The sequence below is a fragment of the Ciconia boyciana genome, chromosome 23 (assembly GCF_034638445.1).
Source record: "Ciconia boyciana chromosome 23, ASM3463844v1, whole genome shotgun sequence".
NCBI lineage: Eukaryota > Metazoa > Chordata > Aves > Ciconiiformes > Ciconiidae > Ciconia > Ciconia boyciana.
Window position 1 is genome coordinate 292,792 of NC_132956.1, and position 21,261 is coordinate 314,052.

A 21,261-nucleotide genomic window follows, 5' to 3' on the forward strand; every position below is an offset into this window, starting at 1 on the left:
CGCGGTCGGCGCCCTGCAACGTAAGCCGAGGGCCGTGCGCGGCCGGGAGGGGGGCCGTGCCAGTAAAGCCCCTGTGCGGCCGCCATCTCGCCCCGTCTTCCCGCGCCCTGGCGGGGCAGAGCGGCGGCCGGCGGGCGCGGGAGGGGCCGCGGGGCAGCCAGGGCTCGTCTCCTCAGGCGGGAGCGGCGCCGCCGGCTCCCAAGGCACCGTTGCGCGCGGCCGCGCCGCCGGCCCGTTGCCAGGCACGCATGCGCAGCGCGCAGCCGCTGGGCTCCTCTCGGCGCAGGCGCGGCTCCACCCCGGCGCTCTCGCGAGAGGCCGGGATTTATTCCTACGTGCTGTGCCGTGCTGCTCATGGCGGCGCTGGAGCGGGGGCGCTGAGCTGTTGGGGTGAGTACGGCCCGCGGCGGGCTTTGGCGGCGCCCGTCGCTGCCCAGACGGCGCCCGCGCAAGTGAGGGGATGCTGGGGCCCCCGAGGGCCGGCGGAAGAGGCAGAGGGCGCCTCTGGATCCGCCTCCCGTTTATCCCTCGTCGCAGCGGTCCTGGCGGGGTGAAGGTGCCCCGAGCCTCCCCTCGGCCGCGCGGAGGGCGGGGGGGGGAGGGGGAAGGGCGGCCGCCTGCCTCGCAGGCCGCCGCTCTTGGGGATGGAGTGCCGGTGGCCGCGGGTGGCTGGGCCGTGGCGGCGTGCGCACTACGCTTCCCGGCGTCCTGCGGGCAGCCGCCCTGCCGCCGGGGCTCTTGGGGGCTGGAGTTTCCCCCCCGGCTGCGTAGGCGGGGCCACAGCGACGCTGGAACTCGCTTTCCCGGCTCGCTGCGCGGCCTAGCGGGCTGCGGGGCTTGTCGGGGCCTGCAGGCCGGCGGGCGGCGGGCCGGCCGGGGGCGGCGCCGAGGGGACTACGGGTCCCGGCAGGCCCCGGGCGGGGCCTCGGCGCTGGGACGCCTGGGGACGGGCTCGCGCGGCCGCCGTGGAGGGGCGGCGGCGGACCGCGGCTCCCGGCGTGCTGCGCGCGCAGCCCCACCCGGCGCGGAGACCAGGCCCCATCCCTTTGTGTGTGGGGGAGCGGCCGCCATCGCCCCCCTTTGTGTGCGGGGAGGGCGGCGGGGCGGCCACTCCCTCCGCCGTGCCAGCCCTTCCCCTGGGCCGGGAAGCGGCGGCGCCCGGCGCGGCCCCTTTCCGGCCTTTGCGCTGTCATAGCGTAGGCCGCGGCCGGCGCGCTGGCCGCCTCCCGCGCACGGCAGCCCCCGCTCGGCGCGCTGCTGGCTGGGGCTGCTGGCACCGCCCCTCGGCGGGGCCCGCGACTCCGCTCCGCGGCCACCATCTTGCTGCAGCGCAGTGAACAGGGCCGCCGGGAGGGCCGCGCCGGGCGCTCGGAGCCTGCTATGCTGCAGGCCCCGCCGGAAGGCCTGCGACGAGTCTCTATCGGTCTGGGTCCACTTTTCTGTTGTCTGGATTAATAACAAGCACAAGGCTCTTCCCCAGACTCCAGACCCGTTAAAAGAAATCGGGTTTTTGTTTTTATAGGGATTGGGTTTAAATTATTCTGTATGTATATATGCCTTTACAGGTGTCCTTGGAAGTTCTTTAACTTTTTTTTTTTTTTTTTCCTCCCAGTAGGTGTATTTTTCGCTAATCTAGTGAATGTTAGTAGCTGGTCTGGTAGCTGTCACGTATTGGTTGGGGTGCTCAAGAGCTAGTGTTCAGTACTGCTTTCTGATATTCGTCTGAAAAGATATGGAATAGCTTTATCTCCAAGTATCATCTAATAGCCGTCTTGTGCGTGTATACTGAAAATATAAAGTTTTACCTATCAAATCTGATCTTAGTCACGTAAGAGATGGCTATTTCTAGAAGCACATGTTCTAATCCAGTAAAATACGTGTTCTTGCAGTTACCTCTTTTTGTGAAGAAAATGGTAAATAAAACAGTGTTTGTAATCTGGCAGGTTCTACTGTTAGGCTGTGTAGATGGTTGCTAGCTGTGAACAGCTTTATGTGACTTACTGTCATTTAGCAAAATCTGCACCTGAAAGACTTCAAGGATAGGACTTATAGGGCTCTTCCCTGTCTTTGCATTAATCCTTTCAGCTGTAGATACACAAATGCACAATCCAGTGTGACTTGGGGGCTGGGCAGCTGCTTAGGGTGTTTACCATTTCGAGGAGTATTTATAGTAGCTGAATTAAAAAGTAAAGAATTTGAGGCAGACACACACAGTGGCTCAAAAGAGATTTTTTTTTTTTTTACTTCAGTTATGCTTGCTTGACAACCCCATTCTTTTAATAAGTGTAGTAAACCAATCTTGTTATCAAATCGAACTGGCTTTTAAGGGGAAAGCTTATGCCTTATTCCATTACCTGACAAAATTAGCTTTAGTCATCTTTGGGCAGAAGAGGTGTTTTGATTATTCTGTGAAAATGTAATATAATCTATGCCCAGAAAAATGAGAAGTGTCATATGACACAAGTTACAGCTCTAGTAGAGCTCTAATAATATTAGTCTAATTAGATGAGAGAGAAGGACATGAATAAGAAGATTCTAAGTGTCTCTCTGCAGTTCCTGTGATACAGTGTATGCCTGCTTCCTTCCTCCTGAACTTGGCTGGGGGGATGCTCATTTGAGATCTGAAATGCTGTCCAAAAAATAATACTATCCTGAAAGAGATTGTGGTAACGGTTGCCTGAATCTAATACGGAGGTATGTGAAAAGTCTAGTGATCCTGTTAATTTTGCAATAGCTTTGTGTCCTCTGATGTATATTTTTTTATAATTTAATCTCTCACTGCAAACCTTTCAGACCAGATACTGGTTTGTACTGCCCTCATCCAGTTACTTGTTTAGTCTCATTCGTGTATGTGTAATGGTCTGACAAGAAAACTTATGTCAGCTGAAAGTTTTTCAGAGTGGTGACTAAAGGAAGATACTTCGTCGGGAGGAGAGGTCATTGAAATACAAACTTCTGTGAAAACTGGGTGATGAGTTTGCATACAGCCACTGTGTGCTTTTGGGGTTTAGAGTTCTTATTTATAATAGTTGACTGCAGTCAGCATTTTCAGTGTGGTGAGAGTTAAATGTCTTTGCATTCATGTTTCAGTCACCTAAGTTGACTCTTTCAAGTTCACTAAAGGGAATTCAAAGCTCAATGTAAATTGTGAAATTCACTTTCCCACTACAGTGGAGAAATAGGCTTTGTCCATATTTTTGCTCATTTGGTGTGGGACTTGTGGAACGACTTGGGGAAGAGTTGTGCTCTGATGCTTCATACCATTAGATTACTGCATAACATGCTAGTTTACCCAGAGATTCATAGCTGTGTTGCTTCTTAGCTGCTTTTGTCCACAAAAATCTCCTCCCCTTTTTTTGTCCTATATCTACTGAGTAAGCTACAAACTCAAATCAAAACCTGATTTTATTTCTTTTCAAAAAAAGCTTCTGTTTCTATAAGGTTTCAGTTTTATATGGTAAGTGTCAGTTTGTCTAAACCACTTTCTCAGGAAAACATGAAGTGGTACTGGAAAACTTAAGGAGAGAATTATTACCTAGTTACTGCTGCAGAGAGGCTTCTCTGTTATGTTATCTGCACAAATATCTATATGTAATGAGCATTTTGCAAACACTGTTTTAAGAAGTCCAGAGAATGGCTTTGCAGTTATTTTACATGCTCTGCCAGGGTGCATAGGGACCGTGTAGAACAGGCATACAGCATCTGTACATATAATTGGGAAGCTTGTTTATTTTTATACAAAACTAAAGGTGCTTCAGGTGTTGCTAGTCCTTGACTTACCTTTTGGAACAAAAATTATCAGGAAATTCTAATTCCCCGACACGCATACACCTTATTGCTACTCTGAAGGTCTGTGCAAGCACTTATTAATGAAATTATGAGACAGCACCCATATAAAGTTATTGATAGGAAAACAAAGACTTGCATTAGATGATGCTGCTATTAATCAGAATGAAGTTGCTGTTTTAATTGTACAAACTGGGACCTTTCCTGAAATCCCTAACTGCATCTGAAGATTTTAAAATTGGAAATACTGTATCACTGGCTTGGAGGTAGAGTTTCTTGGAAAACAAAAATGAAAATGGGAATGCCAAGTATATCTGTAAAAGAGTCTTTCCTAGCATGGATCAAACCTACAGTATTAAGGTAGAGGAAATGCACCTGTTTGTAGGAACACCTAGGACTGATGTATAATTTCTTTTAAAGTGACACTTAGTGTGTGTCTTTTTCCTTTTTCCAGTATGAAGTGGAACAGAACAGAATTTACCACCTGAAACTGCTGCTTCAAGTTCAGATCAGGAAAAGAATATACCACATCGTAACAACAACTCAAGACCAAAGAAGAGGAAACTTACATAGAAGATACAAGGCTTGATCTGAAACAAGAAGTTTGTGCCTACTCAACAGCTTCAAAAGAGCACGTCCCAACGCTGCTAGTAGTCTTTGTTTTCTCCAGTGCTGTATTGAAACTGCCCAGGGCAGCAGCACTTGTATTCTCTATTAGCTCGATAGGTCACGTTCTCTTGCTATCTTTTTTCTTTCTCTCTTTCTTTCTCTCTTTTTCCTTTTTTTTTTTTTTTTTAATAATAGCAGTCTTCATCCTTAGAAGCTTGTGCTGAAACAGAAGAATCGGCTAATACTACTGAAAGTGCAATATTTGAATATCACTGCGAGGTTGGTGCATGTGTTTATATAAAGAGTTATATATATTTCTAAACTTAATAGGAAACAAATTGTCAGCAGAATGGTGTGGGGTTTGCTAGGGTTTTTTTTAGCAGTTCTTTGCTGTTATGTTGGTTTAGTAGTAGTATGACGAATTAATAGTACCTGCAATATGGTTCTATTTAACAATACTTATAACCCTAGAGAGCTGGTTATTAATGTTTCTTTTTTCTAGTAACGGTACTGTTGTAGTTCCAATCCCTTTTTTTCAAATAACCTCTGTTTAGTCTTCCTTAAATCTTACTGCACAAGTTGTTTTGTTTTATTTTCTTCCTCTGAGAACTTTTAATGGTGGGGTTCATAGTTCTTATTATTGTAAACTGACAGGTCAGCTGTGTTAAAAGTAAACTGTTGCGAGTGAACTGTTGGCAGCGGCAGTCAGGTAGTTGTCGTGGTCCAGTATATAACCATTATATTGTAGGTCCAAGCAAGTCTTGTTTGTATATTAATTGTTGTAGTCTATTACTAGAAGTTTCTTAAAGTTTGATGACAAAACTCCTGATGATATGTATAAACGGATGTTGTGTTTGATTTTTGTTACACTCTGTTACAACATTATGTTTGAACAGGTGTAGGAATATGACAAGCATCTGGAAAGACTGCCGATATTATCATGTATCTTGCTCTCTACAGCAAACTTTAGTGCCATCCTGAGGAGTGTATGTTTGAACTTAAGTTGTCAGGCTTCAGATAACTGATGATGAGTTCTTTGTGCTATACTACTAGTAGTCCTTTAAACTTAAACTGTTTAAATGATAGCACGCAATGGTAGTCTTTGAGCCAGAGATTACAGCAGTGTGGTTTTCTAATCCTAAACCAGACTATTCTGAACTTGATTTTTAGGTAGATTTTTGTCATTATCTGTATCTGATGTGCCTTTAGTAGCAGTCTGTTACACCCTTGTCACAGACATTAAGTATGTGTGTTTGTGTACTTACCTTGTATCGGAGATGTGAAGTGGCCATTTTGTAAATGACTCACGGAAAGCATTTGTCACACTGATTTGAGCTTTCAGAATGGGTTGATGGTCTTGCCTATTATTCTCCTGGGAAAGGGTACAATAATATATCATTTTCCCTTCCCCCAGCCACCCTACTTTCAGAAACAGGTTATTTTTGAAAAATATTTCAAAGTCTAGGATGGCTTAAAATCAAACACTTCAGTTGTTGCCTTCCCACAGGGGTGTCGTCTTGGAATGTTCTAGGGGTTGCCTTCCTCAAAAAAGATGAGGGTTCATGTATTGGAGTCGTGCTCTTTGATCGCTTTTAAACTGATTTCCAAACAGCATAAGATATGCTGTAACTATACGTTGTTTAATACATTGAGTAACTCGATGATTGTATTACAGTAAGAAGCGTGACCATTTTACAAGTTGCTCAGACACCTTTTAGGTCCACTAAACATATTGCTGACTAATCTTGAATCTCTTGTGCTTGATGCAACAAGAAAAGGGAGAACAGATACAGTCTCATTCTGTTTCCAAAATAAATACTCTAGAAACTGCAGCAAATAAAACCCTCCAGTACTGTATTTTAAGATGCATGTTGACTGTTTGGGGAGGGGGGAGGGTTGCTTCAGTAGTCTTTCTTGAATTAAAGTGTTTGGTGAGGTGTAATACATTTCAACTGATTTAATTGCTAACCTGTAAATGGAAATGGCTTGCTTTAAAAATGAGGCTTGCGCATGAAAAAGCCAATGAGTTAGTAAAGGAACTTGTGAATATTTCAAGATTGAGTCTGTACCTTGATAAGGAAAGACACCCCCTCCTCCTGTCCCGTCCCGTCCCCCCCCCCCCCCAAAAAAAAAAAAAGAGGGCTTCATGGATGTAAGTTAATTTAACAGTTCATTACAGCTTTAACTTTTTTAGCTTAATGCTATTTTCAAGTTTTCTCAGTCTCTCTAGCACTTGAGCTCCTATGCCACAGAAATGTTAGTTTAATTCTGGGGTCTTAATTCCATAACTGTGCAAAAATGTTTAAATACTTAAACCCATTTTTTTAGTATGAAAGACTGAACAGACAAACTAGGGAGAGACTTTGCAGGGATGTGAATGTAATTCTGTTGGTTCATAACTGTTGCATTTCCATAATTACCTGTTTAATTTGGAAGAGCAGATAACTTTAGATATTTTCAGGCTCTGATGTGAAATAGTGAATGTGGGAGTACTTTGAGGTATATTACTTAAGAAAGTCAGAAGTTTGTTTTGGTCTAAGGAGGCTTTATTTTGGTGTATTTCTGGCCTATTTTGTAGGTATGTTACCTGTCTACATTTTAAGGATTATTGTTTTGCAAAAGCTTGACTATTTTGATGTTCTTACTCTGTTTTAAAAATGGTTAGAATTTGCTTGTTACAGTAACTTCCACAAGCTCTTTGTGTGTGTTATTCTGTTACCTGGGCATGGAGAGAGGAAACTTAAGTTTGAGTGGTTTTTGTGTTTGTTTTCTTTTTCCCCTATGCTTTCTTTTAAACAGATGAGCTTTGATCCAAACCTGCTCCACAACAATGGACACAACGGGTACCCCAATGGTACTTCGGCAGCACTGCGTGAGACTGGGGTTATAGAAAAACTGCTGACCTCTTATGGATTCATTCAGTGTTCAGAACGGCAAGCTAGACTGTTCTTCCACTGTTCACAGTACAATGGCAACTTACAGGAGCTCAAAGTAGGAGGTAATTGGGCAACTTTCAGAGCTCCTTGACTGAGTGAAGACTGGTCTCTTTCACTTGCCATAGAAAATCCTTTTATCTTGTGGCGTGAACAGATGCATTCTGTTGCTTCTGATGGGCTAAAGAGACAATTGAATTAATAATCTACCACTCCTGCTGAGACACCTTTCCAGTGCTTAAGCTTTGTGCAGCTTGTATTAATACAGTTGTGGCCATTCTGGAAAAGGTGCGGTGTTAGGTCAAACTTGTGTAACTGAGATGGAAGCAAGTGCTTAGACTGTGGAAGAATATACCTCACATACTCGGTATTTCTTTTTTTAAAATTAGTTTGAAGATGGCCAATTGTTTTTCAGAATGGGGAGGCTGCTACTTCATGCTGCTAATTAATGTGGCAGAGTAGTTTCTAAACTGTTTAATGGCATATGTTATGTTGTCTGAACTTCAGTGTGAATTCTGCTGTATAGTGAATGGGGCAGGAGGAGGGAATTATTGAGGGGCAAGCCATTACAATAGAATAGTTCATTAGCAACAGGAGTGAATAAGCAGAATAACCAGAGAAATATTTGCAAATAGAGTGTCCTTCCCTGGTAACAAAAGCACCTGAGTTTTACTTTGTTGTGTTTGGCTACAAGCACTGGATTATCAAATGTAACCATTTAGTGATTTAAAAAAACAAAGAAACCCAAACAAAACTCTGTGATGCCATTATCATGTTCGATTGTCTTGTAGACGATGTTGAGTTTGAAGTGTCTTCTGATCGCCGAACTGGAAAACCCATTGCTATTAAATTGGTGAAGATAAAACCAGAAATATTACCTGAAGAACGAATAAATGGACAAGTTAGTGCCTGTTTTCTATGCATGCATAATTTCCATCCTTTACTCCAGTATAGAAGGCTAGATTAATTTAGCATGCGTATTAGCTACATACAGTATTCCATTACACTGAAATATATTTTTGTCATTCTGGTAAAAATTCAGAGGTTCAGTTTGAGCTCTTACTTAGCTCCAAACAGTTCTTGGAGTCAACAGGTGTTCTGTAAGATTGAAACTTTGCAGCGTGGCGTTCCCTGTTGAGTTACACTAGAATTGCATTCCTGAGCGTATAGTAGAGGATACTGAGATTCATTTTGTCTTCAACAATACCGCTCCTGAAATGACTAGCAATGGATTTTTTTTTTTGACTGGTAGGTTGTGTGCGCTGTTCCTCACAATTTAGAGAGCAAATCTCCAGCTGCCCCGGGTCAGAGTCCAACAGGGAGTGTATGCTACGAACGTAATGGGGTAAAGCTTATGTATTTTACTTGAACTCTTCACTGATCAATCACTGTGGTCTATGAGCAAAAAGAAATTGACGCAATTTAATGTAGACAATTGACACTGCTAAGAATTGTAGTTCTTGGCCAAAAAAAAAAGCATGCTTTGGGAAATATTAGAAACAGAAATGTTAATTGGACAGCTTGCTTGCTTATATCTATGGAGAACTTTATATAGAGCCAAATAGTTGTTTTTCTCTAAAAAAACTTAATGAAGCTGGGTTATGTAATGTTCCTGTATCCTTATCTTGAACTTTTAAAGTTTAGAAATTGACATTTAAAGAGGAATGTTTTTGCATGCCATGTTTGACCATTTTCGATTTTCTGACTAAATTAATTTCTTTAATAGCAGATATTGTTATTAAACAAAACTGTATTCATCTTTCTTTGAAACAACTATTCTGCAAATAGACTAATATTAGTCAATGTTAATTTACAGGAAGTATTTTACCTGACTTACACCCCGGAGGATGTTGAAGGAAATGTACAGCTGGAAACAGGAGATAAAATCAACTTTGTAATTGATACAAATAAACAGTAAGTTGATATTGCTTTTCTGACTTCATACTTTGTTTTAGTAGTCAGGCAGCAATTCATGCCTGTTTCAAGAACTGAGATGACATTATGAAATATAATCTTAATTTTTGCTCCAGTTTTGAGTTGTTTCAGGTTTGTTCTGTTTACTTTTTTTCCCCCTCTAGTACTGGTGCTGTAAGTGCTCGTAATATTATGCTATTAAAAAAGAAACAAGCCCGCTGTCAAGGAGTAGTCTGTGCCATGAAAGTAAGTGATGTTTTAGCTTTAAAGTTTCCTTTGAAAAAGAAATGCTGTTTTGAAAAGTGCTGTTATAAGTAATATATTTAGGGCATTAAGAGCTGTTAACAGTTTGGAGCTGTGGGTGTAAACTGGGTGAAATGGGTTAAACAGCTAATCTTTGATGCTAATACTGTTCATAACAAAGGAAGTCACATTTATTTCCGTTTGTTTATTTCTTGTGGTAGTCTGTTAGCTGTGTGCACTCGTAAGTCTGCTACACTGGTATGTCATAGTCTTTCATTGTGTTTGATAGAACCTGTAAAATTTTGTCTTGGTGTGTTAAGAGAATAGGCAATTTATTAAACACTTTGTTCTGTTCTTAGGAAGCCTTTGGATTTATTGAGAGGGGTGATGTCGTGAAGGAGATATTCTTTCATTATAGTGAATTTAAAGGTGACCTAGAAGCCTTACAGCCTGGTGATGATGTGGAGTTTACAATCAAAGACAGAAATGTAAGACGAAATCCAGTAAAAACTGAAGACAAGATCCTAGGGCACAGCTGGACAGTTGTCTGTTTTCTCAAATTCACTTGTAAAAGAAGGGGGGGGGAGGTTCATTGGAAAATGTCTGCTACCTTACTTCTTCCCTATGGGTATTTGACTGATTGTGTATTTTAGGGTAAAGAAGTTGCAACAGATGTTAGACTGCTGCCTCAAGGAACTGTCATTTTTGAAGATATCAGCATTGAACATTTTGAAGGAACTGTAACCAAAGTAATTCCAAAAGTACCCAGCAAAAACCAGGTGAATTTCACTATTTGCTTAAGTTTATGTGAAATGTTGTATTGCTTATATTGAATTCCAGTCAAACAGTAAAAATATTCCCCTTTCCCTGTAACAGTCTGCTGCACAGGCATGGCATCAGAGTAAAGGAGTAAGCTTGTACTCAACCTGTAACAGCCACTGATAGCAGTCACAGTGTGCATGTTTTCTAAAGGTTATGAAGAGCAAGAATTAGGGTAGTGGTACACTGGGGGGTGTGTGTTTTCTTTAATGTTTCAAATACTTCCCATTGAATTTTGTGGGTTTAGGATGTGTATTTAAGGCAAAAGCATAGGGAAAAGGGGAGAAAATATTTGCTGGAATAAGCCTGATCTATGGATTCCTGTGAGCATTAACAGTTAATGAGGTTTCTGACAGAGAGATAACTTCACCTTTAATGTTTGGCTTTGAGGGAAGAGTGTACATGAGCAGTTTCCTTAAGGTTTTAGGCGAGTCTGCGTTGTTGTTTTGGGAAGGTTTGGGGTGGGGTTTTTTTGTGTGTTTTGAACACTTAATAAGAAAGACACTGCCTTTTAGAAGTATTCTAATTATGTTTATAAATTTAATTATTGAAATAGAGTCTTAATTTCTTTAGCAATACATGCTTGGTGCTTAAAAAAAAAAAAAACACCCAACAAAAAACCCACCCAAAACAAACAAACAAACAAAAAAAAAACCCAACCCAAAACAAAACCCCAACCACCACCAAAAACTACCTTGCATTTGGCTGTGGACAGAGTAAATTACAAATTAGGAGTGGTAGAAATGAAGCATAGTGGTCTGAGTCCAGCAGGCATTTGGTGTCATCCATACTTCCGTTAGCATTAGTATTTCTGCCAACTATTCTGTCTGCAGTTATGCTGAGTCTTGTAGGTGAACCAACTTTTTCTGTTGGGTTTTCTGTCTGCTAGAGTGATCCATTACCTGGCCGCATCAAAGTTGACTTCGTGATTCCTAAAGAACTTCCGTTTGGAGACAAAGATACAAAATCCAAGGTGACCTTGCTGGAAAGTGACCACGTTCGATTCAATATTTCAACAGACAGACGTGACAAACTGGAACGAGCCACCAATATTGAGGTTCTCCCCAATACTTTCCAGTTTACTAACGAAACTAGGGAAATGGCAAGTATCTATCTTTAAAAGTTTTAATTCTTGAGGGGAAATGAAAGTAAAACACGGTGGTTTTGTCTTAAACAATAACTTAATGTAAAAATCACTAGTGTCTTCCATTGCCTTTTCTGAAATCCAATCCTCAAATGTACACTTCAAACAAAGTGCTTAAATGGTATAAATTCAGAATTAATGCTGTACATCTTTCCCTCAAAAGAATAAAAAATTAACTACTGAGTAAATGAAATCATACTAGAAAATTAGACCTTAATTGGCACTCTTGGATTGGATTGCTAGCTAGTTATAGCAGACAGAGAAGTAACGCAATCTTGAACTATTAGTTTAAAAATTCACATGCTTAAGTCTGAATAGATAACTACTCATGTTCCGTAGGAAAACTGGAAGAACCTGGGGCTATTCTGGTTCAGGTAGTGAAAAGTCTTAAGATTCAGAGGAGGTACTGTGTGCAGCTTTTGGATTTCATGGTTTTTTGGCCAATCTCTCTCTGAGGGTCTGGCAAAAGGATAGTCAAGAGCTGCATTCCATCACGTACAAAAAACTGTGGATTACAGGGACTAAGATGGATGTGCTAATCAGTATTAAAGAGTATCTTTCATTCCTGTGGTTTGGAATGTTTGTTCTGTTCCAACTACACTGTAACTTTGCCTTCCTTTTCAACTGGAGTCTAATTACAGTGCTATCGCACCAGTATGCTATGAATTAGGGACCCTTTGCTTTAAGAAAACAACTGAAAATTGACTTCAGCCTCTCAGGTTTTGGCGTTCTATCCTATAGACTTCTTACATTTCTACTCTGGCTAGATATATTTGCCCGTTTGAGTTGAACTGTTAATGAGGTGACAAGTATTGGCTGCTTCTAGAAAGATTAGGTGATTTTCCTGAGATTGTGAAAGCTATACAAGAGAATAATGTTCCTAAAGGTGGAAAGTATCTTTGCATTGTCATTCAAATCCTGTAAGCCTTCTCTGAGACTTGCTAAAGGCCCTGTAGTAACTGGGTGGCACTGAATATGTTTATGAATGCTATCTTGCTCAATACCTCTCCCATGACCTGGTACTAGCTCTTCCTAACTTGAGTAATGAACTCTTTCAGCAACTTTATGGAGCCTTTCTTTTTTTAAACAGAGGTCAAGGTGAGAAATGGAATTTTTTTTGACAGTTGATGGGGCACAGTATATTCTGTTTATCGTTCAGCATTCCATTTCTAGTGGTTACCAGGAAGGCCACTAAAATACTATGTAACATGCTTACCATAATATACCCCCATGGATATGATAGTCTTAACAAACTTCTTTGTAAGAAAGCTTTTTAATTTCTTCTTTTGTGTCTGGAAATCTGATGGGTTTTCTCTTAAACTCTCCTCTGACAACTAGTTTTATTTCCTTGTATGTTTTGTGTGTGTGTTTATGTCTGTATTACATACTTGTACAGATGACGCATGTATTTGTAGAGTTACCCCCTTCAAGACTGTGCTCTCTTTGTAGTAGTAATGTCAGGTTCTTTAACTGTAGTCATTCTTGTTAGTGGCTTAAATTAATCTTTTCCACTTAATAAGAAATTAAGTTGAGAAACTAGGTAAGTACGACTTGTTTGCGTTTCAGGTTGGCCATATCCATTAGCACTACAGTTTGCAAGGAAGCATATTGCATCAACCAAGAAGTGTTTTCATGGGATTCAGGCCTTGTGTTCAGATTATTACATATTCCACAGACAGATGTGGAGTACCTGCAGACAGATGTCACATACTAGTAGTAAAACTGTAATTGTCCATTTGACTATCCTCAGGGTGTGATTGCAGCAATGAGAGATGGCTTTGGCTTCATTAAATGTGTGGACCGGGATGCTCGCATGTTCTTTCACTTCAGTGAAATTATGGATGGAAATCAACTCCATATTTCTGATGAAGTAGAGTTTACTGTCGTTCCTGTAAGTGAGATGAATACTTTCATGAAATCTTAGTTTTTAAAGAAATTATGTGCAGTCGTCTAAAATCTGATCGATCTTGTTTTTCAGGATATGTTGTCTGCCCAAAGAAATCATGCTATAAGGATTAAAAAACTTCCAAAGGGCACGGTTTCTTTCCACACCCAATCAGATCACCGTTTTGTGGGCACTATAGACAAAGAAGCCACTCCAGCCAAAGCCACTAGCCCAAATAAAGGCAAAGAGAAGGTAATGCTGCTCTTCTACTTGTGAAGTACCTGTTCTCTTGGCTTTGGAGACTGAGGCTGCTTCCTTAAAATCTGTACTTCAACTTTTTGAAGCACTGTTTATCCTGTATAAATGTGAACTACATTGAACAGCTAATGACAGCAGTCAGTGAAAACTAAATTGTGTGAAAAAAGATAAAAGCATCGTTAATGATCATCATGTTAAGGATAATTTCCAAGAACTTGATGGGAAGTTTCTTTCTACCTCCTACTACGTAAGATTAAGATGCTAGATAGAATTGGTCAAGATTCAGTTTCTAGGGCTAGAGGAGAACCTCTGTTGTTTTGTCATGCTGTTTTAAACAATGTCAGAATAATTAAACTTCCAATAAAAACTTAACTGGAAATAATACTGATGGTATTACTGGTGGTAATACTTTCTTTCCTTAAAAAATATTGTCTAATATCATTTAAAGCTTCTTACTCAGAGTTGATTGTGTTTTTCACCAGTGACTGAGCAGTTACTGTAAAACCACTGTGGCTCAAATGAACAGTGCTTGAATTGTATATAGTAAACTTGTTTGCTTATGAATAAGACCCTGATTGCTGAATTCTGATGTCTTTTTTTTTTTTTTAGGAAGCTGAGGATGGAATAATTGTTTATGATGACTGTGGAGTAAAACTGACCATTCCTTATCAGGCCAAGGATGTGGAAGGATCTGCTAATCCCCAGATAGGAGATAAGGCAATATAACTAAGGATACTATTGGGAAATATTTTTCTGTGTATTGTGAGATGTGAGCTTCTCTTTGCCTTGATACTGGATTTGTTCTCCCTCTCAGAACAAATGAAGGACAAGGCATCTGCGTAATGTCACCCATTTCTTTTCTTCTGTCCTCGGTTTGAGTGGCTCAATCTTCTGTATAACTAAGAAAAATATCCTGAGAACTGATGATACATATATGAAAAAAGTGTCTTAATATGTAAATGATACTTTTTAAACAAGGGATTCTTAGCATTAAGACGGTGGACTCCCCTTGTGAATAATCAAGAGGAAATTACCATAAAGACTTTGAGGTGAATGTTGAAGAGGGAGAACAAACCCTTATGAGCAAATTAGCCTGAGAGACAATGGAAAGGGAGAAAGAGCTCAGAGATCTGGAATAGCAGCCTAAAAACTGTCAGTGTTAAGGAGCCATGCTAGGAAGGCACTGATGACTGTTTTTAAAAACCTGAACCAAGTGAGCGAAGCTAGGTACATGCTCACTGTGGGCCACTGGTGATAACTGTAGTGAAAGGAGGTGAATCGCATAAACAGAAAGATTCTCATCTTTAATGGGTAAAAGAAGCTGAGTGCTAGAGGCTGGCTTGCTTTGCAGATATCACTGGTGTGACTGCTACTCTTTGCAATGTTGTAAATGTCAATGACTGACAGATGTTTCTGGGAGAGGATTGGCTAGGAAATGACTTTCTTGGAGAGCCTAGATATCGATTAGAGCTACACAGCTTTAAAATGCATTGTTTCAGGGGTTTGGTGGGTTTTTTTGTTGGTGGTCATGGTTTTGGTGGTCAGCTTGCTTTGGTTTTTTTCTATCTAGTATTGATAAGCTCCTCTTCAACAGGTTGAGTTCAGTGTTTGTGAAGTGAAGAGAACTGGTCTGCAAACAGCTGTTTCTGTCAGAATGCTGGGACGCAATTACAGCTCTAAGAGGCTTTTGGGATATGTGGCGGCTCTGAAAGATAACTTTGGATTTATTGAAACAGCCAATCATGATAAGGAGATCTTTTTCCACTACAGGTGAATGGCAATTTTATTACTATTATCTGTTTGTGTGGGGGGTTGTTTTTGTATGGGAAGGGGGAAGCAGAGTTTGGTAGGGGTGACTGTTAAACCCATTTGGGCTTCTAACAAACACACACACACACTTAGGTGTCTCAAGTTCCATTTATTATCTCTGCTGGACTGGTTCAGGCTTTTCTTTTAGTCAGCAATCTTGGTGTTCTATGTCTTTGAATCCCAGGCCAAGAAATACAGTTGTATATTTGAAATGCTTCACTTTCTTGAATGAGGATTTCTTGAGAATGTGAGGTGCTGAGCTAGTTAAATGGTTTCTGATCAACTTACGTAAATGTTGGATGAGCATCACTGTTGTCATGTAACTAAGGGAAAATTGTACATAATTCTATTCTTGTAGTGAATACTGTGGTGATATTGATAGCCTGGAACTTGGAGACACTGTTGAATACAGCTTGTCAAAAGGCAAAGGAAACAAAGTTAGTGCAGAAAAGGTGAACAAAACACATGCAGGTAAGACTGTACTTGGTATTTTTTGCTTACAAGGCTCTTGACAGGTGCTGATGGATAAAGTTCACTAATCTGTTTACAGTTGGAGCTTAGACCAAGAGAACGATGCTTAATGTGGTGGTCATTGGTTTCCTAAAAGCTGTTACCTCTGTTTCCAGAGAACAGACAAGAGCAGACCAACAGTCCTGTAGACAGTAGCAACTCTTTGGACCTTTACTGTACTCTGTCCTCTTCAATTGGAGGGTTATAAGGAGATACCTAGTGGTAGAACTAGCCAAATTAGTAATTGCACTACTTGGGCTGTACCTCACAGAAGGAAAATTGCAGGAGGAATGCAGATGGGGGTATTAAGGACTTGGGGGCAAAAAATGCATACCTAAAGATTATTGAATGACTGAAGTGAGCAGGGAATGGGAATGCAGTGGAAGAGAAGTAAAATACTTCAATTTGCTTTTCAAGTTCCGTGGCCTCTAGTTTTGTGAGAAACTAATATTTTTCTACTTCCATGGTCTTGTGGTCTTGTTTAGAAAAGCTATCATTACTTATTGCTGTGTTTAAAGCTGTTCCAGTTTTACTGAGTGCACTGCCTTAGGCGTCTTGCAGTGCAAACTATTGGCTCCTGGTCAACCTGAATCACTTATTAATTCTTCTTAAAATAAAGTATGACTAGAACATCCTGTTCTTGCACTGTCTGTTTCTTTTCAGTGAATGGTATCACTGAAGAAGCTGATCCAACTGTTTACTCTGGTAAAGTAATTCGTCCTTTAAGGAGCGTAGATCCCACACAAACTGAATACCAGGGCATGATTGAAGTCATGGAGGATGGTAAGATTTGTTGCTTATAAATTGTAAGTGTTCCTTTCACAAATGTACAAGAAGCGTAGAAGTTTAATAAACTGTAAATAGACATGTTGAGGACTATATTCACACTACAGACTATATTCATACTACTAAGCTGACAGTAAAAGTATCATTTCTAATATTGGAAATAAATTCTGAATGCCTTCAGGTAGGAAAGGATGCCTCCCAATTCTGTCTTGTACTTTTTCCTCCTCTAGGTGAGATGAAAGGAGAGGTCTATCCATTTGGAATTGTTGGAATGGCAAACAAAGGTGACTGTCTGCAAAAGGGAGAGACAGTAAAGTTTCAGCTCTGTGTTCTTGGTCAAAATGGGCAGACAATGGCTGTTAACATCACACCGTTCCGCAGAGCCACAGTGGAATGTGTAAAAGATCAGGTGAGTGACCGCTGCTATAAAGACAAGATGCATGTTAATAGGAAACAACTGCTTGACTTGGCATAGAGCAGATGAGAACCCACTTCAGCACTTGAATCCAGGAAGCTTGTTGTGCACAAATGGATTTCTTTGTACTCTGGTTCTAGGGAAGTAGGTTTGTGTAACCCAAGTACTGGTTCATGCAAGCCTGTGTAATGCGACTTCAGTAAAGGTGAACTCAGTATGTGGTTTGGTGCCAATACATCGGTAGTACTGGGCAGCAGTTCCTGCTGTGGTTGATTCTGAAGACCTGTTTTTGAGATGTCCTAGAAATTGATCTAACTAGTTTCTGCTGAAGAGGGCATTAAAAAATGTTTATGCACAGTTTTGTTTCTTGTTTTACTCTGGTTCTATAAGAAGCTTCTTCACAGCATTAAGCAGTCAATTATTGCAGTCCACCTGAAGTGTGAAGGCTGTTCATTGCCCTAGTTGCATCTCAGAATGATTAGAAGATTAAGTGCTGTGAATGCTTTCTATTTTTATAGTTATTCTGCAGCACTAAGCTCTAGTCATTTATGGAGAGGTTAGATGAGTTTTGCTGGTTTATATGAGTGGAATGGTAAGTGGAAGTAACTGACTTCTACCAGTGACAGACCAAAAACCAGTGGTTTCTACTGTGTAACTTTTAAGGTGGAGTCTTAGAAAAGAACATGCAGCAGCGCTCTTCTCAGTTTAATACAACTGCCAGGACTTTGGCAGTTTTCAGAACTTGTTCTCTAGACTTTGGGGTTTAAATGTGACTTCACAAACCCAAGAAGAGTGCTTAGACTCCCAGAAGTATTGTTTCCAGACAGAATTTCTGTTCAGTGTAGAAATTGCATTTCCACTTCCATTAGGCACTTCAGAGGTTTTTCTTCTAGAATTAGTTAAATGGCAATAATGAGTAAGTCATTGCATCTGCTTGGATCAAGAGGAAAGAAATAACCTTGTGATGTGTTGGTTTTCAGTTCGGTTTCATTAACTATGAAGTGGGTGACAGCAAAAAGCTCTTCTTCCATGTCAAAGAAGTTCAGGATGGTGTGGAGCTACAGGCTGGGGACGAAGTGGAGTTCTCTGTAATCCTGAACCAGCGCACAGGAAAATGCAGTGCCTGTAATGTGTGGCGTGTCTGGTGAGGTTTTAGAATTAAAGTGATTTAATCTGGTGTGCTGTCTGCATCACAGTAGCTGAGTGCATGCTGCTTCTAAACTGAGCTAGCTGTTCCTAGAATACATTTCAGCTGGCTTCAGTGAGGGCCTCTCCCCTGAGAACTGCCAGCACCTGTAGGGTGTCCAGTACAGCACAGCAGCAGAACTCTCAGCTTTTCTTAATTAGATAGCTTTTTTTTCTTTTAATCTGTTCTTAGGAAGCTCCCCCCCCCATAGCAGGAACTTGGATGCAGCCTTCTAAGTAGAAATTAATGAATGATAGGAAAACTGATGGTATTCCTAGGTAGTTGCTGGCCTCTCTGGCCAGCATAGTATGTAGTGCTTCCACCTGTTTCCTGAAGAGCAACTTTCATTTTTAAATAGAAAACCAATGTCATTAGGCACTCTTTTTTTCTTTTTGGCATGTCGTTTCTTAAGGGTGATGGGTATTTTTTTTGCTTTTGAACTACTTACACATTTTGAAGAAAACTGCACAATTTGGATTTTGCTTAAGCTTCAGATAGCTTCCTGTTGCTGTAGAAGTGCTAACATTTAATTTTTTTTCTCAAAATTCTGTTCTTGTCATCTTCAGAGATGTTAATGCTATGCCATTACGTACTGGCAACTTGTAAGCCTTTTATTGTTCCAGTTACAGGGAACGGAAATGTAGAAATACTACTTGTGTGCACCAGAGTAAATGCAACACTTCTACTCACTAAAGAATACCCTTTTGAGAATAACTGTTTTGAGCTACTGCTATTTCAGAGTCCTGTGTTTAAAGAAACAGTTTTGAGGCAGACATACGTGGTGTGATCCAGAAGGTCTCCTTTTGCACGAGACAGATTATGCTAATGGCTTAATGAGGAAAGTGACTATAAATTGGGTAGCTTATGCCATTTCTGGGAAGTCATCAGCGCTCTGTATGGTTGACTCTGTTACAGTGAAGGTGCCAAGGCTGTTGCTGCTCCACGTCCTGATAGACTTGTTAATCGTTTAAAGAGCATTAATCTGGATGATGCCAATGCTCCTCGTCTCACAGTTCTTCGTCAGCCTAGGGGACCGGATAACTCAAAGGTACGTAAGATAAAAGGCTGGCTTGCAGAGTAACTGCAGTTTGTATTTTAACTTGGATTACATAACATTCCTTCCTCTGTTTGAAGTGTGGTGTCCACTTTCATTCCATCGTGAACTAGTCACCTGCTGTGTGAGATTAGATTATTTTTGTGTGAAGCCAGGGGCACTATACCCTGTGTCAGTAACGTATGCTGTGGTTTCAGAAGAGCACACAGTATAGAAGCAACCAATTGCTTGTTGTGTTCTAGCCCATAACGGCCCTCTTGGTTTGTTTTTTTCTCTTATAAACCTCCTGCTCCCCTTCTCAGAGATAGTAAGTGAAATCCCTTTATCTAAACTTTGCTTTCACATAAGGTTCTGCCACCACTTGTTAGGCAGAAGGAGCGAAGTGTCTGGAATCTGTGAAGTGTCTAGGACTATGAAGAGCAACCCACAGAACCTGTTTTGTTGCTGTGTCTCTTTCTGAAGACAAATGTGGCTAACTAGAAATGTGCTAATGGGGTACTTGGTTGGAACAGAACAGGTTTGCTTTAAAGCATGATGCTAGAGCTAAAAGTTTGTTTTGTTTTCCTTGCAGGGGTTCGGTGCGGAGAGAAAGATCCGTCAAGCTGGTGTTATAGACTGATCCACAAAACCCATACCTGATGTACGACTGAGTGGTGGGGGCTGGTGAAGGGTACTGAATATCTCCCTATTCATCCCTTCCTCCAAATTCTAAGAAGCTATTACACCGGTTTTAACACCTTCTCATGTTATGTTTAAAATAAATTTATGAAACCATTTTAAAATTATGCACAGTTGCATTCTGGAGAACTTAAGGTGGCGCCTTATAGTATCACATTTTAGAAGCTTGTTTTGAATGGTGCATTTAACGCAACTGGTAACTGCAAATCTACATTGCCTATGTGAGTAAACATTATAGACAGCTCTACTCTGGTAGACCTTATGGAATTCTGCACTACGATTATCCATGCTTTATCTTTGTTGTTTTGGCCAAGGTATTACTATGCCTTAGTGCTCCGTTGCATTATGTCTTTCCTGCCGAGTGGAAGTGGAAGACTCACTTCAGCTCACTCGCTCAAATTCTGAGGACCATACGAGGGTGGAGTAAGTTCAACTTTATATAAAATCCGTATGAACATTCAGATAACGTCAGCTGACGGCCAAATGTTAACGACATTCTCCTCTTTCATTTAACTTGAGTCCTTTTAGCCAGCAAAGTCGTTAGAGCTCAATGAAAGTCTCTTTCCGGGGTAGACTTATTTTTGTAGCGTTCTGAAACACATGCAGTGCAGAATTTCATAAGGCGGAGGTGTGCCATCAGTGTGGTAATTTAAATATATTTAAAATGATGCACAAATCTGCTGCTGCTTAGAACACTGCAGCTTTAAACCCAGTTTCTTTTACTGACTTAAATTTAAAAAGAAAGAAGTTGTGCCTGAAGTGAATACGTTTTTTTTTTCTTTTTTGCAGCCGGCACCCAGTGTACTGTAAAAGAATAAATACTTAGGCTTTCCATAGCTGTATTGAGACTTTCATCAAGGTGAAATAGTTGATGTCTGTGTGCTTTTTTTTTTCCCCCCCCTTTCCCCTGTCCCCTCCCTCCATTTCCCCAGTCACACTTTATCAAGCAAGAAAACGGAATGATTGGTCTAAGTATTACTTTAACCAAAAAGATCAGGAGTTACTTTCTTTGAATAGAGGGCAGTACTGTGGTTTTTTTTTTGTTTTGGTTTTTTTTTTTTTTTTTTTCATGTTACCTCTATTCTCAATTTAGGGTTTTCTTCTCTGGGAGATGCATTATCTTTGTAAAACAAACATTGCTTTCTCCAATTTTTTCTGTTAATGGCAAAGAATGGAAATAGAATAAAGTTTTACTGATTTTGAAAAACTCCTTCCTCCTGGCCCGTCTCTCG

At 40.9% G+C, this 21,261-nt stretch overlaps 1 protein-coding gene across 2 annotated transcripts; it reads left to right on the top strand.

Moving 5' to 3' along the window:
* The first annotated feature begins 234 nt into the window (after positions 1 to 234).
* CSDE1 (cold shock domain containing E1) lies at positions 235 to 21,236 on the top strand. Of its 2 annotated transcripts, XM_072844853.1 has the most exons (21): positions 235 to 390; positions 4,241 to 4,674; positions 7,195 to 7,393; positions 8,120 to 8,229; positions 8,581 to 8,673; positions 9,145 to 9,242; positions 9,407 to 9,488; positions 9,845 to 9,973; positions 10,139 to 10,264; positions 11,194 to 11,406; positions 13,199 to 13,339; positions 13,427 to 13,585; positions 14,201 to 14,308; positions 15,186 to 15,361; positions 15,759 to 15,871; positions 16,574 to 16,693; positions 16,927 to 17,105; positions 18,092 to 18,255; positions 19,213 to 19,345; positions 19,923 to 19,991; positions 20,819 to 21,236. In XM_072844853.1, exons 3-20 carry the CDS (start codon positions 7,195 to 7,197, stop codon positions 19,968 to 19,970), a joined length of 2,391 nt encoding a protein of 796 aa, XP_072700954.1. In that variant the 5' UTR covers positions 235 to 390; positions 4,241 to 4,674; the 3' UTR covers positions 19,971 to 19,991; positions 20,819 to 21,236. The 2 variants fall into 2 exon arrangements, with proteins under 2 accessions (XP_072700954.1, XP_072700953.1); XM_072844852.1 differs by having other exon boundaries at positions 19,923 to 21,236.
* The last annotated feature ends 25 nt before the right edge of the window (positions 21,237 to 21,261 follow it).